A 19,193-nucleotide genomic window follows, 5' to 3' on the forward strand; every position below is an offset into this window, starting at 1 on the left:
CCATAGGTGTTAGTACAGTAGGATTATGGCATGACTCCATCATGTGGGCATTTGCACCATTTAAAAAAAAAGAATCATTAAACAAAAGCCAAAGGAATCAAAAGGAATAATTTGTGTAGACATTCTAGGCAAAAGTTGGGCAATCATCTGCTTTTGCACGGCAGAATCAATTACAGACATAGGCAAACTACTCCTTTGACCAAACCACCTAAATAACTAAACTGATCTCACACAGACAAAACAAAAAAAATAAATAGATCCTTATTCAATAAAGTCACAGTCAGTCTCATTTTACTACAATCCCCATATCAGTACAAGAAGGGTAAAATGGCATGAAAAGAACAGACAGAACACAGTTTCCTCAGCTGCCTTTTGCACAAAACACTTGCTTCAACAACTGCATTTTAAAGAACCTATAACGGTGATCTTTTTGTTATTTAAAATATGGCTATATAGTGCAAAATTAACACTGGCATCTTTAGAGCCCTTTGCATGATACAGCATGCACTTAATTTTCATTGAACAGCACAGTAAATAGTCGAGTATAGTCCTGTGTAAATGGGCTAGATCTGCCTAGAGACTTTATTTAACAAAATACATTGTGCACACTGAGGCTGCTAATGCTTCCTCTCTGTTGACTAACCCTTTCCTTTCTTTTTTTTTAATCCCCTGGGTACTTTGTTGAAAGGTCACTACTGGCTGGGGAAAAAGTTTATTATTTTAAATTTTCATCAAGTATATTTAGTTGGGGAAAGTGCAGTTATTGCCCTTTTCCAAATAAACGATATACAATTTTCAATCAAGCATACAGCTTGCTAATATCATGGCCCTGCTATGTCTACAGCACCACTCACAGCATTATTGCATTGCATCAAGAAATCACAGCTCCTGCAATTCAACGATTTGTCATATTATGAAATCAGAGCTATCTGTCTGAAAATAATACCAAACAAAATTGAACAAAAATACAACATACGTTATAGATTTTACTTACTAACTGTCTTGGCCAAATTAATCCCTTGTGTAACTAAAGGCTTCAATGGTATTGCACCATTTGCTCTCAAGTTCAGTGGTAACAGCTACAAACATACTTAAATATTTCCATCTATTTGTCTTGGAAAACATGTATTAATTAATAAACCAAACTAACGCTTTTTTCCCATTTTCCTGTTTCACTTTACTTTTTTCTGAAATGAGTGTGTATTAACTGATAACATTGCTATTCCTTGGCAAAATGAAGTATTTTTAAATATCTTACTATCTTTCTAGTTTGATGATTAAAAACTACATTTTCACTTAGCACAGCTTGACAACAAATTACTCCTACTTATCCATGTAGTCAATAATTATGTAACTAATTGCAGCTGTAAAGCAGTTGCTATTTAGCTTAAAGTAATGCTAATTTTTTCATCTCTTTTGGTATTAAAATGTTTAAACAGGTACATTTGACCAACTCAAATTATACTTCTGAAATGTATTAGCTCTCACTACAACATATACTAATGGGAAACACTTATTGGTGGTAAGCCTTGCTGATATATATGTGTTTCTATCACTTCTTGCTCCATTCAGAGGTTGTCTTACAGGGATCAGTTAACATTCATTTAAAGCTAGATCACCAGCCGGTGCAAATAGCATAGCTTCATTGATACTGACTTACATCAACTGAGAACATTGCCATTGGAGTTTTAGGCTTACATTTTAAAATGTGGCCTCCAACATAATGTTGTGGATACAAAATTGCAGACAGTTATCTATGACTGCAATGCTACCAATTTTAGATGTGTAACTATGCAATTTTTGTGGTTTCAGAGTAGCAGCCGTGTTAGTCAGTATCTGCAAAAAGAAAAGGAGTACTTGTGGCACCTTAGAGACTAACAAATTTATTTGAGCATAACCTTTCGTGAGCTACATTTAACTACAAATGCGAAATTGTCTATTTGAGGGATATCGCTAATCTTTAGATTCTCAGTATCTCTTGCTTCACAAAGTGTTACAAAAGCTAATCTTTTATGAAAGACAATTGTAAAAGGTTGTTCGGTATTATTAAAACTGCACAGTTTTACATCCTGGTTAGACTACACCACAGTTTCTAGGATATTAAAGGCCTGCTTGTTCACTTCACATAAAGGTATCATTTAACTGATCACACTGTAGAGTATTTAGAAGTTGGTAGCTGATTATATCTTTGTCTTTTCTTGCACAATGGGAAATGGTCATTATTATTTTCACCGAAGACCCAAACTTGAGAGTTGCTGAGCACCCTCATCTACCATTGATTTTGAGGCCCCAAAATTTCAGTTAAATTTATTTATTTAATGTTACTTTCACATCTCCATATTTTGGCTGAAATTACATGTACCAAAATGAAATACCATGAGAAAGGCTGGTTTTGCAGCATTTCTGGTTGAGCTGAAACAGAGAAATACTGTTATCTCACAAGTCAAAAGTGTGATCTTTTGAGATTTTCTAGATGAAATTTCAAGAAGTTTGGATAAGCATTAATGTAACTTAAGATACATATCTGAACTGTCTCTGAAGTTTGGCTGACCATTACTTTCAATGTTCATAAAAAATAAGGCTCTGTATTCTTAAAAACAACACTTCAGCTCAGATGGACTCTTAAGGCTGATGCTGAAAGTAAGACTTTGGTCACAGTAAATGAGAGTTTTGCCTGAGAAATGACTGCCGAACTGATCCTGGAGTTATTTTATACTGTGCAAGGGTTCCGAGGCAGTCATAGATAGGAGATAGGATTATATTTTTAGTCTTGTACCCGTGTCCGTATGATCACACCACTACCTACTGAACCGGGCATAGGCTTTTTGAAGAATCATCAAGATAACTTTTTGAGTCCCCCCGCACCCTTTCAAATTTTTGGACTGTCACGGAGACTCGTTTGTGTATAAAGAATAGCGTTGAACTGCTTGTGCTGGTGTCCTTGCATACTGCCAATCTTTCAAAAGAAACAGCAAGGGACAATTCTCAATATGACCTGAGGTTTTGGGGTCAATATTCACCCCAATAATGAAGGGGTCTGATGTACATTCTGGTAAACTTTTTTCTTGTCTTTTCCCACCACTATTTAGCTATAGAATGCAGGGGACTCAATAATATTAATATTGCGTAAGTTCTCAAAATGCCATCCCTTTGCTCCAAACTTACTGTCCAGAGATCTGAGTTGTCTGTGAGATAGTTCAACAAAATTTATTAGTCTAAAATGTGTTTTCCTGCTTATTCCCTTCTTTAGTTTCTTCGTTTCCCTCCTCCCACTGTCTGACTCACTCTATCTCCAGGCCATCTCCTTTCATTTTCTGTATTTATATTTCCTTTCTTTGTATTATTCTCTCTCTCCCATTCTTTCATGGAAAAGTAGTTTCTTCTTCATATTAATCCTCTCTCTCTTACACACATTACATTTTGTCTTCATTAGTGATGCTCCTCTCTGTTTCCTTTACTTACATCTCTCAACTACCATTGCTTCCATATGGTCTCTTTAATGTCCCTTCCATCTTCCTCTGAGAATCTGCAGGTGTACAATGCTTTACACAGTCATTAATAGTTGTGATACCACTGTGAGGTAGGTATTATCTCTATTTCACAGATGAGGAAACTAAGGCAGAAAAGTTAAGTGATTTCACCAAAGCCACAGAGTGAATCCAGTAAAAACAATGCTACAGCAGCAAATCAAGAACTGCCTTGGGCTGACACGTGTGCTCTTCATATGAAATATGCAGAGCTGCTTTCAGACAATTTTTTGGTTACCTAACCTGGTTTTGAAGCTTTTTTTCTTTTGTATCAAAAGAGAAGAAGAGATTTTTCAGACTTTCAGTTGAAAAGCAGGAACACTTTACCTCAGCTCTGGGGCCTCAACTGAATCCCTTTGAAATCAATGGCTTCAGTGGGAACAGAATTGAATCCGTTACCAGTTTTGTTTTGGGACAATGAAAATTCCACTTCTCACAAAGGTGTAATTTTAAGAAAAACAACAGACATATGAAAAAAAAAAACACTGAGTGTACATGCCATAATTAAAACCCTCACTGCGTCTCTAAATTTTATATGTTGCAATGAAAACTGAGATCACTTCTAAGGTTCTACAATAATAATGGGCCAAATTCTGTCCTGCACTGGGCCCTGATCCTACAATAAACTGCATGCTGATGTCCCAAGGCATCTCCTTTGGTCCCCATTGATGTTCCTGGGACTCTGTGCTGGCATGAGGTTCAACAAACATTACTATCAATATAGAATCCGGCACGACACCACTTGAAATCTGTGGTAATGGGAAATGCAGAAGACTGTGTAGTAATAAAAGTAAGTGAGGGCAAAATCTGGTCCTATGTTAATTTCTGTTATAAAAAGTGAGATCCTGTTTTGTAAAAGGTAACTCTAGAATATATGCGATTCCCCATTTGCTGCGACTTGACTAGCTCAGGCCATGTCTCAATGGACAAAAAGTATGTTTTCTTCAGTTATGTTAATTCAATTGAATTAACTCCCTCCTGAGTCTATATCACAAGGAGCGGGAACGTTCTAAAAGGTGCTAGCCTGTGTCTCTAGAGTATGTCTACAGTGAAGCTGGAGGTGTAATTTCCAGCTTGCGTAGACATGTGCACCAGCTTTGATCGAGGTAACATGCTAAATATAGCAGCGGGGCCATGGTGGTATGGGCAGCAAGATAGGCTAGTTGCTTAAATAAGTACCCAGGTTTCAGGGTAGGATTCACTCCTGCCATTCATGCCGCTGCAGAGACACTTCAATTTTTAACATGCTAGCTTGTCAAAACTAGCATCCGTATGTCTACCCAAACTGGAAGTTACACCTTCAGCTCCAGTGTAGCCATGCCCTTAGGCTTCGATTCTGCAAATATTTACGTACCTGTTTAACTTTACTACCATGAGTAATGCTGTTGAAGTTAATGGGACGACTCAAGGTAGTGAAGTTAACCACTTGTATGAGTATTTGCAGGATCAGGACCTTAATGAGAGCTAAGGGAACTTTCCAGTTACATTAAACTAATTCGAATGAGCTAATACAACTGAAGAAAGCATCTTTTTGTCAATCAAGACCTGGCCCCAAGGACTTACTTTCTTTACGGATTTATAAGTCCTGTCCACTCCTAGATGTGCCAGCTAATGAATCTACTCCTTTTTAATTTCAGTTTCCGAACACTAGTGTGATACAATGTAAACTGTATAAAAATATATATATATATATATAGAACGTTTGTTGTCATAATTTAGGACCAAAAAGAATGGTCATGGGAAGGACTTCAACAATTTGCCCTAACACAGGGCTAGATGGTCTGCTTTTTACACTGCTCCACACTGTGGCATTACAAAGCTGTACTGCTCCAGGGCAAGTTCTGGAAGAGATTGTGCCTGCGATCCCTTGAGGAGCTGCAGGGAGCAAAGGAAGGGCTGTGCATGCTAAACCATCCTTTTGCATAGTGCAGCGTGCCCCACACAGCAGGTCAGTTTTGCTGGCCTATGGGTAGGAGGGCAGGGTCTTGGTTCTAAATTTTCCCCAGCCTGTGCAGGGTCAATTGTGCCTCTCCAAGGCCACTAAGAAGAAGTCATCCCTTTGCTCCTGAGGTTTAGGGCGTGCAGTTACTTTGGTGGGGCAAAGACAAAGTCTGGTTTTGCTCTTTTCTACTCCCTCCACCACTATACATACACATATCTCCACTAGCATCTGGAATGACCTTCCTCACAATATTATTCAAATACAAAGTGCCCGAGAGGCTGTAACTTTTATACCAACCCCCCCCATATAGCGATTTAAAATTCAAAATGGGTATTAAACATGCAAAACACATCCTAGATCCCTTTAGTTAATTATTTGGCGTGCACACGTTGAACTTTGCCTTTTTAAAAGGGCACAAGGCAGTCTAGATCTGACTCTGAATTTTGTACCCATCTCTTTTTTGTGCTTTTCCCCTTTCCGCCAGTTCTACTTTGTTACACAATGTTTCCAATCAGTTGTACCAAATACGTAGCCTTTTTAAAAAAAAAGACTAATCATCCCAAGAGGTTCAAATTTGCCAAGGTAAAAATTTTTTTTAGTGTACATTTATTGACACTAACGCATGCCAAACATTCTGATGGACTCTGTCATGAAATCCCTGTCCATATACAGCAAAATATATAGTACAACACATTTTAAGTGTTCAGTAAAACAAAAAAGGGCAAAACACCTCTTTGCAACCCTATGAAATAGCCCATTAGATTTTACTTATGTTCCACAGTACCATATTAGTATTGTGTATATGTCTATGACAACTAGGACTTAAGCTTCAAAAACCCTCCAACAATTTTCTTTCTTTTGCACTACTTAACTTTTTTATGAACATGTCAATAGATTTAAAACTTAAAGTGGGTGACTGTTTAATCTAAATATTCCACTATTAGCACATTGTTCATGATTTTTTTTAGCTACTATATGCATTTTAGAATCATCCTATAGAAGACTGTAGATTTTTGAGTGGTGAGTAATATTTGTGTTATGTAAATATAATACTTCAGAGTGACCTAACTTTCTAGGTTACATTTTATTTTTAAAATGTTTCTTTCTTAAAATTCATATTTTGTAGGGCTTTCGATTAATTGCAGTTAATTCACAGGATTAACTCAAAAAAATTAATCCCGATTATTCACATTGTTATACAATAGAATACCAGTTGAAATTTATTAAATATTTTTGGATGTTTTCTACATTTTCAAATATATTGATTTCTATTACAACACAATACAAAGTGTACAGTGCTCACTTTATATTATTATTTTTGATTACAAATATTTGCACTGTAAAAATTTTTAACAAAAGAAATTGTATTTTTCAAGTCACCTCATAAAAGTACGTAGTGCAATCTCTTTATCATGAAAGTGTAGTTTACAAATGTAGATTATTTTTGTTACATAACTATACTCAAAAACAAAACAATGTAAAACTTTAGCGCCTACAAGTCCACTAAGTCCTACTTCTTGTTCAGCCAATCGCTAAGATAAACAAGTTTTTTTACATTTATGGAAGATACTGCTGCCTGCTTCTTATTTACGATCTCACCTGAAAGTGAGAACAGTATGTTCACATGGCTCTTGTACCTGGTGTTGCAAGGTATTTACGTGCCAGATATGCTAAACACTCGTATGCCCCTTCATGCTTCAGCCACCATTCCAGAGCACATGCTTCCATGCTGATGATGCTCTTTAAAAAAATAATGCATTAATTAAATTTGTGACTGAACTCCTTGGGGAAGAATTGTCTCCTGTTCTGTTTTACCCGCATTCTGCCATATATTTCATGTTATAGCAGTCTTGGATGATGACCCAGCACATGTATGTTTTAAGAACACTTTCACAGCAGATTTGATGAAACGCAAAGAAGGTACCAATGTGAGATTTCTAAAAATCTACAGCACTCAACTCAAGGTTTAAGAATCTGAAGTGCCGTCCAAAATCTGAGAGGGACGAGGTGTGGAGCATGCTTTCAAAAGTCTTAAAATAGCAACACTCAGATGTGGAAACTACAGAACCTGAACCACCAAAAAAGAAAATCAACCTTCTGCTGCCGGCATCTGACTCAGATGATGAAAATGAATATGTCGGTCTGTTCTGCTTTGGATCATTATCGAGCAGAACAGCATGGACTCATAAGCTTTCGTGAGCTGCATCCGATGAAGTGAGCTTATGCTCAAATAAATTTGTTGGTCTCTAAGGTGCCACAAGTACTCCTTTTCTTTCAGCTAAACTATGACTCTTTTCAAAAAGAAAGTAATAAAGGGTGTATAACAGCTCAACTGTGCAAATCCAATGTTGCTGGGCACATTTCCAGTTATAAATCAAAGCCAAAACAAGGGGAATTTTGAAGAGGAAAGGAAGGAATGTATAGGTCAAAGTGGAAAAAAGTCCCAGTCATGAGAAAATATTTTCTAGTTAACCTAAAACAGTTTTCATATTTAAATGATAATGAGGCTAAAACCAGAAAGCATAAAAGATTCTTTAATCAAGAAAAAAGTACAGAATATTTCTCCTATTTCTTTCAGTATTTAGCAGTGAGAAAAATATTAACTTTTATGTGGGTGCTGGGTTAAGGAGGAGGAATGGCAAGGAGCATAAAATGTTGAAGGTAAAGTTTTACTCATGAATACTGAATTATTGATAAATTCCAACCACAGCACAGACACTGAATGTCTTAAGGGAAAAGCATAACAGAGGAACAAAGAGAAAAGCATACTTGCTAAATAATTTTAATGAACGTTAATTTCCCTTTTATTTAAAGGCCAGAAGTCAGCATGATAAAATACTATTTCTGATAATGAATCAAATTATTCTGACAATGACCTAGATTATCATCTCCAGGGAGCACTAAGAAAATAGAGGAATTAAGGGAGTATAATGCACATCTCTCATCTCTTGTTTATCTCCTTTTCATTCCTCTCAGTCACTTTGTATCCACCCCCAATTACCATCAAACCACTTTTTGACAGCTCTAACCATGATAACTGGGGATTGGCACACTCTGGAACTAACTCAGTCCTTCTGGCAAAAGATGTTAGAGCAAGATGACTGGAAGTCTAGTTTCTAAGGCTGAGTCACTTCCCCAGCGCACACAGCATTCCAGATGCTGTGATTGAAAAAAGAATCTGATTTTGTATCTATAAGCTAGCAACAAGACAATCTGTTTAAGCATCCTTGAGTTTGTATAGCTATTCATTTTAGTCTGACAAGCAAGCACAAGCCTATATCCAATAGCTCAGTGGGACTCAAGGAGCATTTCCTTCGCAAGAATAAAAGATATCAGACAATACCACCACAGCACTTTGTTTTATTGTTAGTAGGTACTGGGCTTTCATGACTTAGTGCAAACAGAAAGAGCACAAATGTGTATTGTTAAAACGGCACTAACACCACACTATAAAAATGTAGATTTTCAGAAGTCATATTTTTATTATCAAAACTGACACATTTTAAGATTAAGGTGATCAATCTGAAGTAACATTTCCAAGAAACAAATAAAACACATCTGGGTCTAAGGAGCTCAAATATAAATCTGTCATTTGGCAGGATCCAGCAGGGTCTTGACTTTGCTTGTGCTCTGAGAGAGATTGTTATCCATATTAAATAGCCCTGTCGACATGTGTTAAGAATTACACAATCAATGGATTTTAACACAGGAAGAAAACTACTTTCTGAAATACTCCTCTTGGATGTGGCATAAAGAGTTATATGGAAATATATAATCACAGTGCAAAACTTTACACAGGAAAAATCAATCAACCTTTAAACCAGAAGCATCCCAAAGCTGTTCTTACCTTAAAATTGTGTGCTTTTTCATAGTTGCAATGGTTGTCGTTTTGAGTTAAAGCTGCTCTTCTGACCAAAGAGGTGATCTGTGAATAGGCAAAGAGTTTCAGAGGTTGCCATAATATTGCCCCCTTTACTCCCGCCTTAACCCCCAATGCCACTGCCAGCAGCTCTTGACGTTTCCTTCCTCGCTTAGACTTGTGAACAACAGCACAATTTTTCTCATTTTCAAGCCACAGCTCCTCAGAGAACATAGTGCTTGGATCCCAGATCTTTTTCCTGTCTTCCTCTGAGGCTGGGAGGCTTACTGTACTCAGGTTTGTCCAACTGCTTCTAATGTTAGACAGCAGATTTGAAGCAGCTGCAGCCCATTCTGCGGAGACCTCTGGCATGTGACTTGAATGGGCCGTCTTGTGTGATGGAAGGAGCTTCTGCATCTGAATAAGTAACAGCCTGCTTTGTGCTATTTCTTAAGGCAGACGTGTGCCTGAAACAAAAGTTGGAATTCATGTACTGAACAAAACTCCCCCTCCCCCACTCCCCCAGCAACGGTATCCAGCGAGACTGAAGAAATACAGGCAGGGTGACAGCTTTATGGCCTCATGCCACAACAAATTTCAAAGGAAAGATCACTTCTAGTTGGTAGCATGTTTTTTTTTTTTTTTTTTAAAGGCTCTGATGCTGCATCCAATTACACTCAGACTTGGAGACTTATGAGTCATTCCAGTCTGAACACCAGTGGATTAAATCCGTTAAACCCTGATGATTGTTTAATCTTGCAGGGCTAAAATCTCTTCTTTTTCATATCCTGTGCAAGTGAAAAATCCAGTCGTACTCCAAGGATTAATAGCATTTTTGTGGCCTGCATTTGGTTGGGGGTCCACTTAGCAGTGAGCAATTAGATCACATTCAGTAAAAATTGGAAACTAAGCCCCCAGCCATTCAATCAGATCACAGGGGGAGCCCCTTAGCCTTTGCAGAGGCCTATGGAAGATAATGGAGCTCTGCAGAGTTGCAAGGGGTGCATCCTGCACAGATCAGATGGCAGGTCTGGGGCCTAAGTGGCACCAGTCCAGCTGTTCCCCCACTCTAGTTTCTGCAGTATGTATGTTTGGGAGGAAGAATAACATGTGGTTAAAGCCCAGTACAGGAAATCTGAGCTCTAATCCCATCTCTGCCACGGGCTTCTGAATGACCTTGGGCCGGTCACTTAATCTTTTCATTTCTGTTTCTCTATCAGTACAATGAGGATAATAGTTACCTACCTCAGAGGGATATTAGAGAATGAAGCCTCACAGTGTCTGAAACATGCTTGACATGCTCAGAGGGAAGGTACTACAGGAGTGGACAATATTACCAGAGAGCTGCTTCTGAAACTGACAAGCCCTGCCACCCTTTGTTTCTCCCTTTATGCCCATTCTTTTCCACACTTGAACCCAAAATCAATAGCAAATTAAATGATCTAAACAGACTTACTTTTGTTAATTTGTGAAGTCGTTTCTTCCTTTGGCTCTACCACACCCCAATACCTTAGACATCCTAGAGGGTTCATCTAATGCACTGACTTAAAACAACACCACTACATAGTTTACATGCTCTTAGTAAAAACTGTGCTCTCCCGATATGAAAACCTGCAGGGACAGATGGCCAACCATCAGTAAGATCAGGCTGTGTAATTTCATACAGTGCACTAACAAGTCCTGTAACCTGCAAAATCAGCTTTTCAAATGTGACATGACCTAGTTGTTTCTCTCCTGAATGTACTTCTTTTCCCTTTCTTTTCCACTTAATTGGCAGCATAACTCTCTCTCTCTCTCTCTTCTATCAGATTTAGAAGCCTTGGTAGTTAGTTACTGTTTCTTTTCCACTGAGGCTCCTCTTGCTAAATAAACAGGTGCTGCGCTCACCCTCTTTTCCAACTGAAAGCACAACTGAGTGGCCAGGGCCAGTGTAACCACTCGGTGAACTAGAGGGCTGCCTAGGGCGCCAAGATTTGGGGGCACCAAAAAGCGGGGCCCCAAATTTTTATTTTGCTTCATCCAAAATGGGACGAAGCGCAGTTCGGTCCTTTCCCCAAGCCGCCTTCCCTCGAAACCGGGTTCTCCCTCGCTCTATGTCTCTTCCACACACTACATTGGGCAGCTCTGTCCCATGCTGTGCACAGGTTGCCTCATGGCGACCCAGCCGTGCACGCAAGGAGGGTTCATCTTTGTTCCTTTTTCCTGCCAGGGAAAACCTCTGCCTGGAGCAAATAAATCAAGAAGCTAGAATCAGAGGGCTTGGGACTCACGCCCCGGGACACTTCCAGCCTCCTTCTGCCAGGGAGAGGTCCGCGGCGAGGCGTGGCTGCTTGCACTGTATCAGAAGCCTGTGCCCTGGACCTGAGGCAGGGCGCATCTTCTCACAGGAGAGTGGGGCTGGCTCTCCGACGACCTGCCTTGGTTGCATTTCCCAGGCACTTCCCTTGTCTCTGGGGAGGGAGTGAGGGAGGAAAACGCTGGAGAGGAGGAGGAGGAGGAGGGAAGGAGACACAGCGATGGAGGGGAAGGGGAGAGGACGCAGAGGACAGGGAACGTGGGGTCGGAAGGGGAGAGGTGGAGCGTGCAAGGCTGACCCTCCAGGGTGTGCCTCTGCCCCCTGCCTTCGCTCCCCGTGGAGCTCTGCTTCTCTCCATTCCGGCTGCGCTTCTGTCCCGTCCCGTCCCCTCCCCCTGGAGCTCCCCGACGTGCGGGGAAGAGAAAGCAAGCGAGCCGCTGAGGTCCCTGCGCCTTGCCGCAGCCTTCCCCTGTCGCCGCCAGGGCGCTGCGCTACATCTGATCCCGCTTCGCGTCCAGCCCGGCCTCGCTGCTGCTGCGGTGGCTGCAATCTTCCTCGGGAGGGGAGTGTGTGTGAGATTGCCTTCCTGAGCTCCTCACCATGATGAGGCTTGAATTTGGTGATTTATGTGTAATCAACAGCACAAGCACTAACCACCACTGCCTCTCCCGGGGACCTTCACCTCCCGGCTCCCCGGGGGAGGAAAGTTCTCCAGCAAGGCTGCGCTGCAGGGTCCTGAGCGCTCCCTTTGCGACTGCAGCTCTCCAGGGCGCAAGGTGGACTTTCGTCTAGGGCGCAAAATATCCTTGCACCGGCCCTGTGAGTGGCACTGTTAACTGATCAGCCGGGAGTTCTAAACATGCTGCATGGTGCGGTTCTGTGCATCCTTCAATTAATACATCCTGTTCACTGCCAGATCAGAAATCAGAGCTTTGAGCCCAAAAAATCTTCTCCAGTGGATCGGCTCTTAATCAGACATTTAGAGTATGTCTACACTATGAAATTAGGTCGAATTTATAGAAGTCGGTTTTTTAGAAATCAGTTTTATATATTCGAGTGTGTGTGTCCCCACAGAAAATGCTCTAAGTGCATTAAGTGCATTAACTCGGCGGAGTGCTTCCACAGTACCGAGGCTAGAGTCGACTTCTGGAGCGCTGCACTGTGGGTAGCTATCCCACAGTTCCCGCAGTCTCCGCCGCCCATTGGAATTCTGGGTTGAGATCCCAATGCCTGATGGGGCTAAAACATTGTCGCGGGTGGCTCTGGGTACATATTGTCAGGCCCCCGTTCCCTGCCCCCCTCCGTGAAAGCAACGGCAGACAATTGTTTTACGCCTTTTTACCTGAGTTACCTGTGCAGACGCCATACCACGGCAAGCATGGAGCCCGCTCAGCTCACTGTCACTGTATGTCTCCTGGGTGCTGGCAGATGCGATACTGCATTGCTACACAGAAGCAGCAACCCATTGCCTTGTGGCAGCAGATGGTGCAATAGGACTGGTAGCCGTCATCGTCATGTCCGAGGTGCTCCTGGTCACCTGTGTGAGGTCGATCAGAAGCACCTGGGCAGACATGGGCGCAGGGACTAAATTTGGAGTGACTTGATCAAGTCATTCTCTTTAGTCCTGCAGACAGTCCTATTGAACCATCTTATGGTGAGCAGGCAGGTGATACGGATTGCTAGCAGTCCTATTGCATCATCTTCTGCCGGGCAGGCAAGAGATGAGGATGGCTAGCAGTCCTATTGTACCATCTTCTGCCGAGCAGCCATGAGATGTGGATGGCATGCAGTCCTTCTGCACTGTCTGCTGCCAGCCAAAGATGTAAAAGATAGATGGAGTGGATCAAAACAAGAAATAGACCAGATTTGTTTTGTACTCATTTGCAAACCCCTCCCCCGCCCACCGTCTAGGGGACTCATTCCTCTAGATCACACTGCAGTCACTCATAGAGAAGGTGCAGCGAGGTAAATCTAGCCATGTATCAATCAGAGGCCAGACCAACCTGCTTGTTCCAATAAGAACAATAACTTAGGTGCACCATTTCTTATTGGAACCCTCCGTGAAGTCCTGCCTGAAATACTCCTTGATGTAAAGCCACCCCCTTTGTTGATTTTAGCTCCCTGTAAGCCAACCCTGTAAGCCGTGTCGTCAGTCGCCCCTCCCTGCGTCAGAGCAACGGCAAACAATCGTGCATCTGAGTTGAGAGTGCTGTCCAGAGCAGTCACAATGGAGCACTCTGGGATAGCTCCCGGAGGCCAATACCGTCGAATTGTGTCCACAGTACCCCAAATTCGACCCAGCAAGGCCGATTTAAGCACTAATCCATTTGTCAGGGGTGGAGTAAGGAAATCGATTTTAAGAGCTCTTTAAGTCGAAATAAAGGGCTTCATTGTGTGGACAGGTGCAGGTTTACATAGATTTAACGCTGCTAAATTCGACCTAAAATCCTAGTGTAGACCAGGGCTTAGTGTTGTAGGACGGGATGTACAATTTGATACATGTATCTAGCCCCAGCAGATGTTCGGGGCTTAGATCCAGAGGAATGTTATCCCTGTCCCAAATATCTTCCGCTCTACTTCAGGGAGTCCCGTTAACACTCATTTAAGACCTGCTCTTGGTCCCGTTCAATGAGGATAACAGTGACCTTCTCAGAGGATTCAGAGTAGCAGCCGTGTTAGTCTGTATCCGCAAAAAGAAAAGGAGTACTTGTGGCACCTTAGAGACTAACAAATTTATTTGAGCATAAGCTTTCCTGAGCTACAGCTCCAAAAGCTTATGCTCAAATAAATTTGTTAGTTGCTAAGGTGCCACAAGTACTCCTTTTCTTCTCAGAGGGATAGATTTCAATGGGAGCAGGATAAGGCCCTTAGGAATGAAAGCTTAGGGCATCAGCACATCACTTTAAGGCTTCTGTCCTAAATGCTCAGCATGTTATATTTCAGTACTTCAGCTTCAAATGAGTTCAAATGTATCTGTCACATTGACAGAGAAAATCATAATCCAGTAACTAGCTTTGGACATTTTTTTTAAAACACTTATGTAGCTATGAACCCTCAACATAAACATGAAATAGTTCCTCTCTGATATTCAACATGACTGAATCAAAGTCAGCGAGGTCAGCTTCCTCATAATGCTTTAGCATTTGCATTGATGCCACTGGACTGATAAAAATCCCATTTATAAGCTATATTTTTACATAACATTGTGGATGCAACACTCAAACTACAGGATTATGATGATATAGTGTACATCTTAAAATATCTACATATTAGAATATATTACTTTTAAAACATTACATGTCATTTTAAGGACAGACATATAGTACCTAGTGGAAATACTGGCATTTCTCATAGGATTGTTTAAGCTAATTGACTTAAAGAAGGAGAACCAAGCTAATCCAGTTCATATGTATGTCTAGGGCAGATCAGTATTTGTTGTTTATTGTATTTGAAATTGTATTCATCCACTAGGTTGCTTTATCCACCATGCTGATGCCTTTGTCAGGTATTTGTTTAATAGGATTCACTACAAACACAGGATGTATAACAGGCAGGTGCACAGTAAATGTATTCTCTTAACAGGCTTGATCGTATGAAGCCACACTAGATTCAATGTCCAACAAAGGATGCTGAAAACTAATCTGATTTAGGGCAAAATACTATAGGACACAAATTCCCTCCCTCCCTACTTAAAGAACAAATAGCAGCAAAATCAAACAAGTTGAACTGTTCTCAAAGTAATGAGCCCTGATGCTCTGTTCCTTCCCCATGCTCCAGTGCAGTCCAAGAGTTCAAAAGTGATTCATTTTATTCATTGCTTTTTTCCCCCCTTTCTTTTTTAAAAGATCTATTGTACAGGACATTGTGTCAACTAACTTAAAGATCATTTCTTGCTAAGGCTGACATACCTCTGGCTAACATGGAGGTTTCTGATGGCTGAAAATATGTTGCTAGTTTTAACAAAATATTTACACTGATAACAATCGAAAACCGAATATAAGATGTAGAGAGGATCAGGGGATCTCTATGGACTGTAGGATTTTAGTTGCTTAGTCGCTCAGTAAGCCATGTGCATTGTACAGTAAGTTGGGCATTTACAGTACAGTAAAGTAAATATCACTAAACCAGAATTAGATAGTAAGGGAAGGAAAAGTGTTGTTTAGCTGTGGCAGCATTTTCAGCATGCCTTTTTAGAATGAGATTATTGAATGATTTGAACTGAATCCTCCACAAAACACAACTAACTTTCTTTGCTACCAAAAGGATTTGGGGGCTAGGAAAGAATAAATATTTATAAAAAAATCTTCAGTTTGTTGTTGTTCTTGTTGCATAAATTCAATTTTAGCTGTGTGGGCAGCACTCAAGAGTTGCTGAAAGTAAAGGCCACCTTCTGGCTCATCCAGCATGCCTGTGCAGGGGAATAAAGGAGCAAAAAAATGCCTTGCTATCCCCCTGCACCAGATAGCCATACTGTGGGTGGCTGCCTGGGAAGGACAACAGCCCCCAGGGGTCTGCTGCATCGCCCTCTACAGCCCCCATGCAAGTGGATGGGATGGGCAGGGAGGGGTGAATAGGTGGGGGAGCCCTGGCTCCACCCGCTCGTCTGCCAAGGGGCATACTTTGGTTCAGCTATAAGGCCAGTGCAGGCCTTCAAGGAGGAGATGAACCCAAAGGCAGATCATGTCTCTCTGAGTCACGATCTGTTTTTCTGGGCCTCTCCTGGGGCGGTGCAACAACCTCTTGCTCCATGCCCAGGTGTTGTGGCAAATCCACAACTGAGCCCTTAATAAACAAAGCGCTGCCTGTTTCCTCGCTGGTGTGATATGCTCCACAGTGTGCAGGGTGGTACTTTCTCGCCTGAGTCAAAAAGACAATGTTGAGATGACACACACTGTGTAAATCTTGCAAACTGTATTGATTTTTTTTTTCTAATTTCCTCCTTAAGAGTTCTGTCTGTGGCACTCAGAGCAGCCACCTCAAAAGAAGCCTGGATGCTACAGTATTCCAGGCTGTTCATAAGCCACAAGCCACAAAGGAGCCCGGGGAAATGGTCATGAGGGCTACTGAACTAAAGGCTGTGTTTACAAAATATTAAACCAGTACATAGACCCTACTGCAAAAGAGAATGAAAGGAGAAAGTTAAAAAGAGGCTTCTGCATTGTTACAAGCTCTGCATGAGAAACAGTAATAGACATTGAGCATTACATGATGTACATGGTGGGGTGCTTCAGGGCCTGATCCTGAAATCTTCTTAATAATATAAGAAACTGTTACTCTCACTGAGGGTCACCAGGACTACCTGTCACTACTTGTGTGAGTGAAGCTTTGCAGAACTGAGCTCCAGGAAAGTAAAGTAGGAAGTAGAGCAGACAGAGGACAGGGAACTTTGTCTGCTGCTGCTTCTTTTTTCAATCAATCAAAACAGAACATACTTTTCCCGGAATATTTTTGATGGAAGTTTCCATCAGAAGGGAAATAATTTATCTGCACACCAACTTGCCTAGATTCCACCAGTGCTGTGAGAGGAGCACAAAACAATATTGAAGAAATAACTATGTAGTCAAATATTGTGGCACTGAGAACACTGATCAGCTGATGCCCTCACTTGCGGTCCTTTTTTTAAATGATTTAAATGATTTTTTAAAGCAAAACTCCTGAAATCAGTAAAAATTTTGCCTGAATGCAAGATGGTCTGAGCTCCTCCAAGCTGTGAGCTCCCCCTTAAAGGATGCAAGTGTCCATTATAGTATTTTCATTTCTAAGGGTATTTTTTAAATAAACCAAACATTGTTTAGTTCTTACAAACATTACATTAAAGTCTATATTCAGCACTTTGAAGGTGTGATGTGCCATGTGTTAAATACTAATTAATCCAAAAAAGATTTCAGTATTTTCTAATCTAGATTGATTGACACAAGCAAAGTTCTCATTATAAATCTTATTATGTATCTTATGGTTGTCCCAACAATGCGCTAGGTACTGCCCACATATACATGAAGACATGGTCCCTGTCATAATCTAAGAGGAAAAGGTACAAGACAGGAGGAGTAAAACACAATCATTAATATATATTTATTTTGTTTGAAAAACATATCATCAAGCTCCTACTGCCCCTCTAACTAGCCAATACAAGTCAGCTAATATCTTGTAGGTATCATGACAGATGTGGGTCTTGAAGAGGGATCTGAAGGAGCATATAAATTATTACTATGCTCTCCTTGAGTAGCCCTGAAGAAGCACAAGATTAACATGGTAACAGCAGATCTAGCCTATTTTCTCCTGTTGTCTCAACTTCCTTTCCTCCCACTCTCTCTTTTATCCTCTCCAATCCAGCTCCAACCTTGTCAAGGTTACTAATGACCTGGCAAAGCTGATGGGCCTGTTCTTTGTACTTAGTGTTTATTACCTGCGACCTTAACAGCGTGAATCACTCCTCCTCCCCAGGCTTCTGAGAGTCTCTGCTTTCCTCCTACCTCATGGGCTACTCTTTCAGCATCTCCTTTGGTGGGTCTAGATCCCGTCCCGTGTCAGTATCCCTCAGGGTTCTGCCCTCAGGCCCCTCTCCTTGCCCTTCTATACGGTTCCCTGGGCAACCCAATCTGCTTCCAGGGTTTCAGCTACCACTTTGATGTTCAGAACACCCAAATCTATCCTTCTGTGCTCGATCTGTCTCCTTCACCTCCCAAACATCTCAGTCTCACATCTGACTGTCTCTGACACCTCCAATTCAATATATCCAAAAATAAACCTCCCATGTTTCCTCCTAAGTCCTGAAGGGGCGGCTTTGAAGCAATCTTAATAGAAGACTTTACCTTTGGGATCCCAGTTCATTTGAAAATTGGGCCTTTCTCACTAAATTTATATCTGTACTCCCTCCTGCTCTCTATAGGGGCCCATAGCACATATTATTGTGATTGAACTATTATCCTGTGTACTGCATCTGAGTGAGTCAGACTGTAACCTCCCTGGGACAGGCACATTTCAAATTAATGCATCTGTAAAGCAGTGTACAGTTATTGCAGCTATAAATAATAAAAGCACCAGTGATCATTATTTCTGTAGTTTAACCAGAATCCAGATACAGTAGTTAACCCAAATTTTGCCAAAAGTCCTAGATGATGTTATCCTATTGGCAATGTTCTCTAGAGGTGCCAAAGCTGTGACAGTATTTTCTTTAAATAACAGACATTTAGTATCTCTCTATGCATCTTTTAGAGTAAATTAAGTAAGCACTTCTGTATTTTATAAGCTTGGACTAAATAAATTAAGTATTAGTAATCACATCTCCTTTTTGGTAGAATATATTTGGTTATTGATACATTTATGTTTTAGTGTTAGGGTCCTTTAGGATAATTCAAAGTTGAAGTTGTCATGAATAATAATGAGATAATGTCATTAGATAATGTCTTTGATTTGAAGAAGCCATCTAACTGAGGGCCAGATCCTGTAAGGTGCTGATAGTCCTCAATTCCCACTGAGCTAAATCACAGATCAAGCTCTGAATTACAACATTTCAGAGCTATGACATCATGAGATATTTGAATAGAGCACAGCTCAGCCAGCCAGACC

General features: G+C 40.9%; 1 protein-coding gene across 5 annotated transcripts in view; it reads right to left on the reverse strand.

The window, feature by feature from the left end:
- CHN2 (chimerin 2) overlaps positions 1-19,193 on the reverse strand; it is a 199,575-nt gene that overhangs the window by 31,902 nt on the left and 148,480 nt on the right. For 3 of the 5 annotated variants that reach the window (XM_073333600.2, XM_073333599.2, XM_073333597.2), the window contains one exon: positions 9,317-9,394. The exons of 1 other annotated variant lie outside the window; for it this stretch is intronic. In XM_073333600.2, the coding sequence (XP_073189701.1) occupies positions 9,317-9,394 (78 nt within the window). Of the gene's footprint in view, positions 1-9,316; positions 9,871-19,193 lie in introns of those variants that run through there. One more of the 5 variants, XM_073333601.2, reaches the window with a different exon arrangement.

The sequence above is a fragment of the Lepidochelys kempii genome, chromosome 2, assembly GCF_965140285.1.
Source record: "Lepidochelys kempii isolate rLepKem1 chromosome 2, rLepKem1.hap1, whole genome shotgun sequence".
Lineage (NCBI taxonomy): Eukaryota > Metazoa > Chordata > Testudines > Cheloniidae > Lepidochelys > Lepidochelys kempii.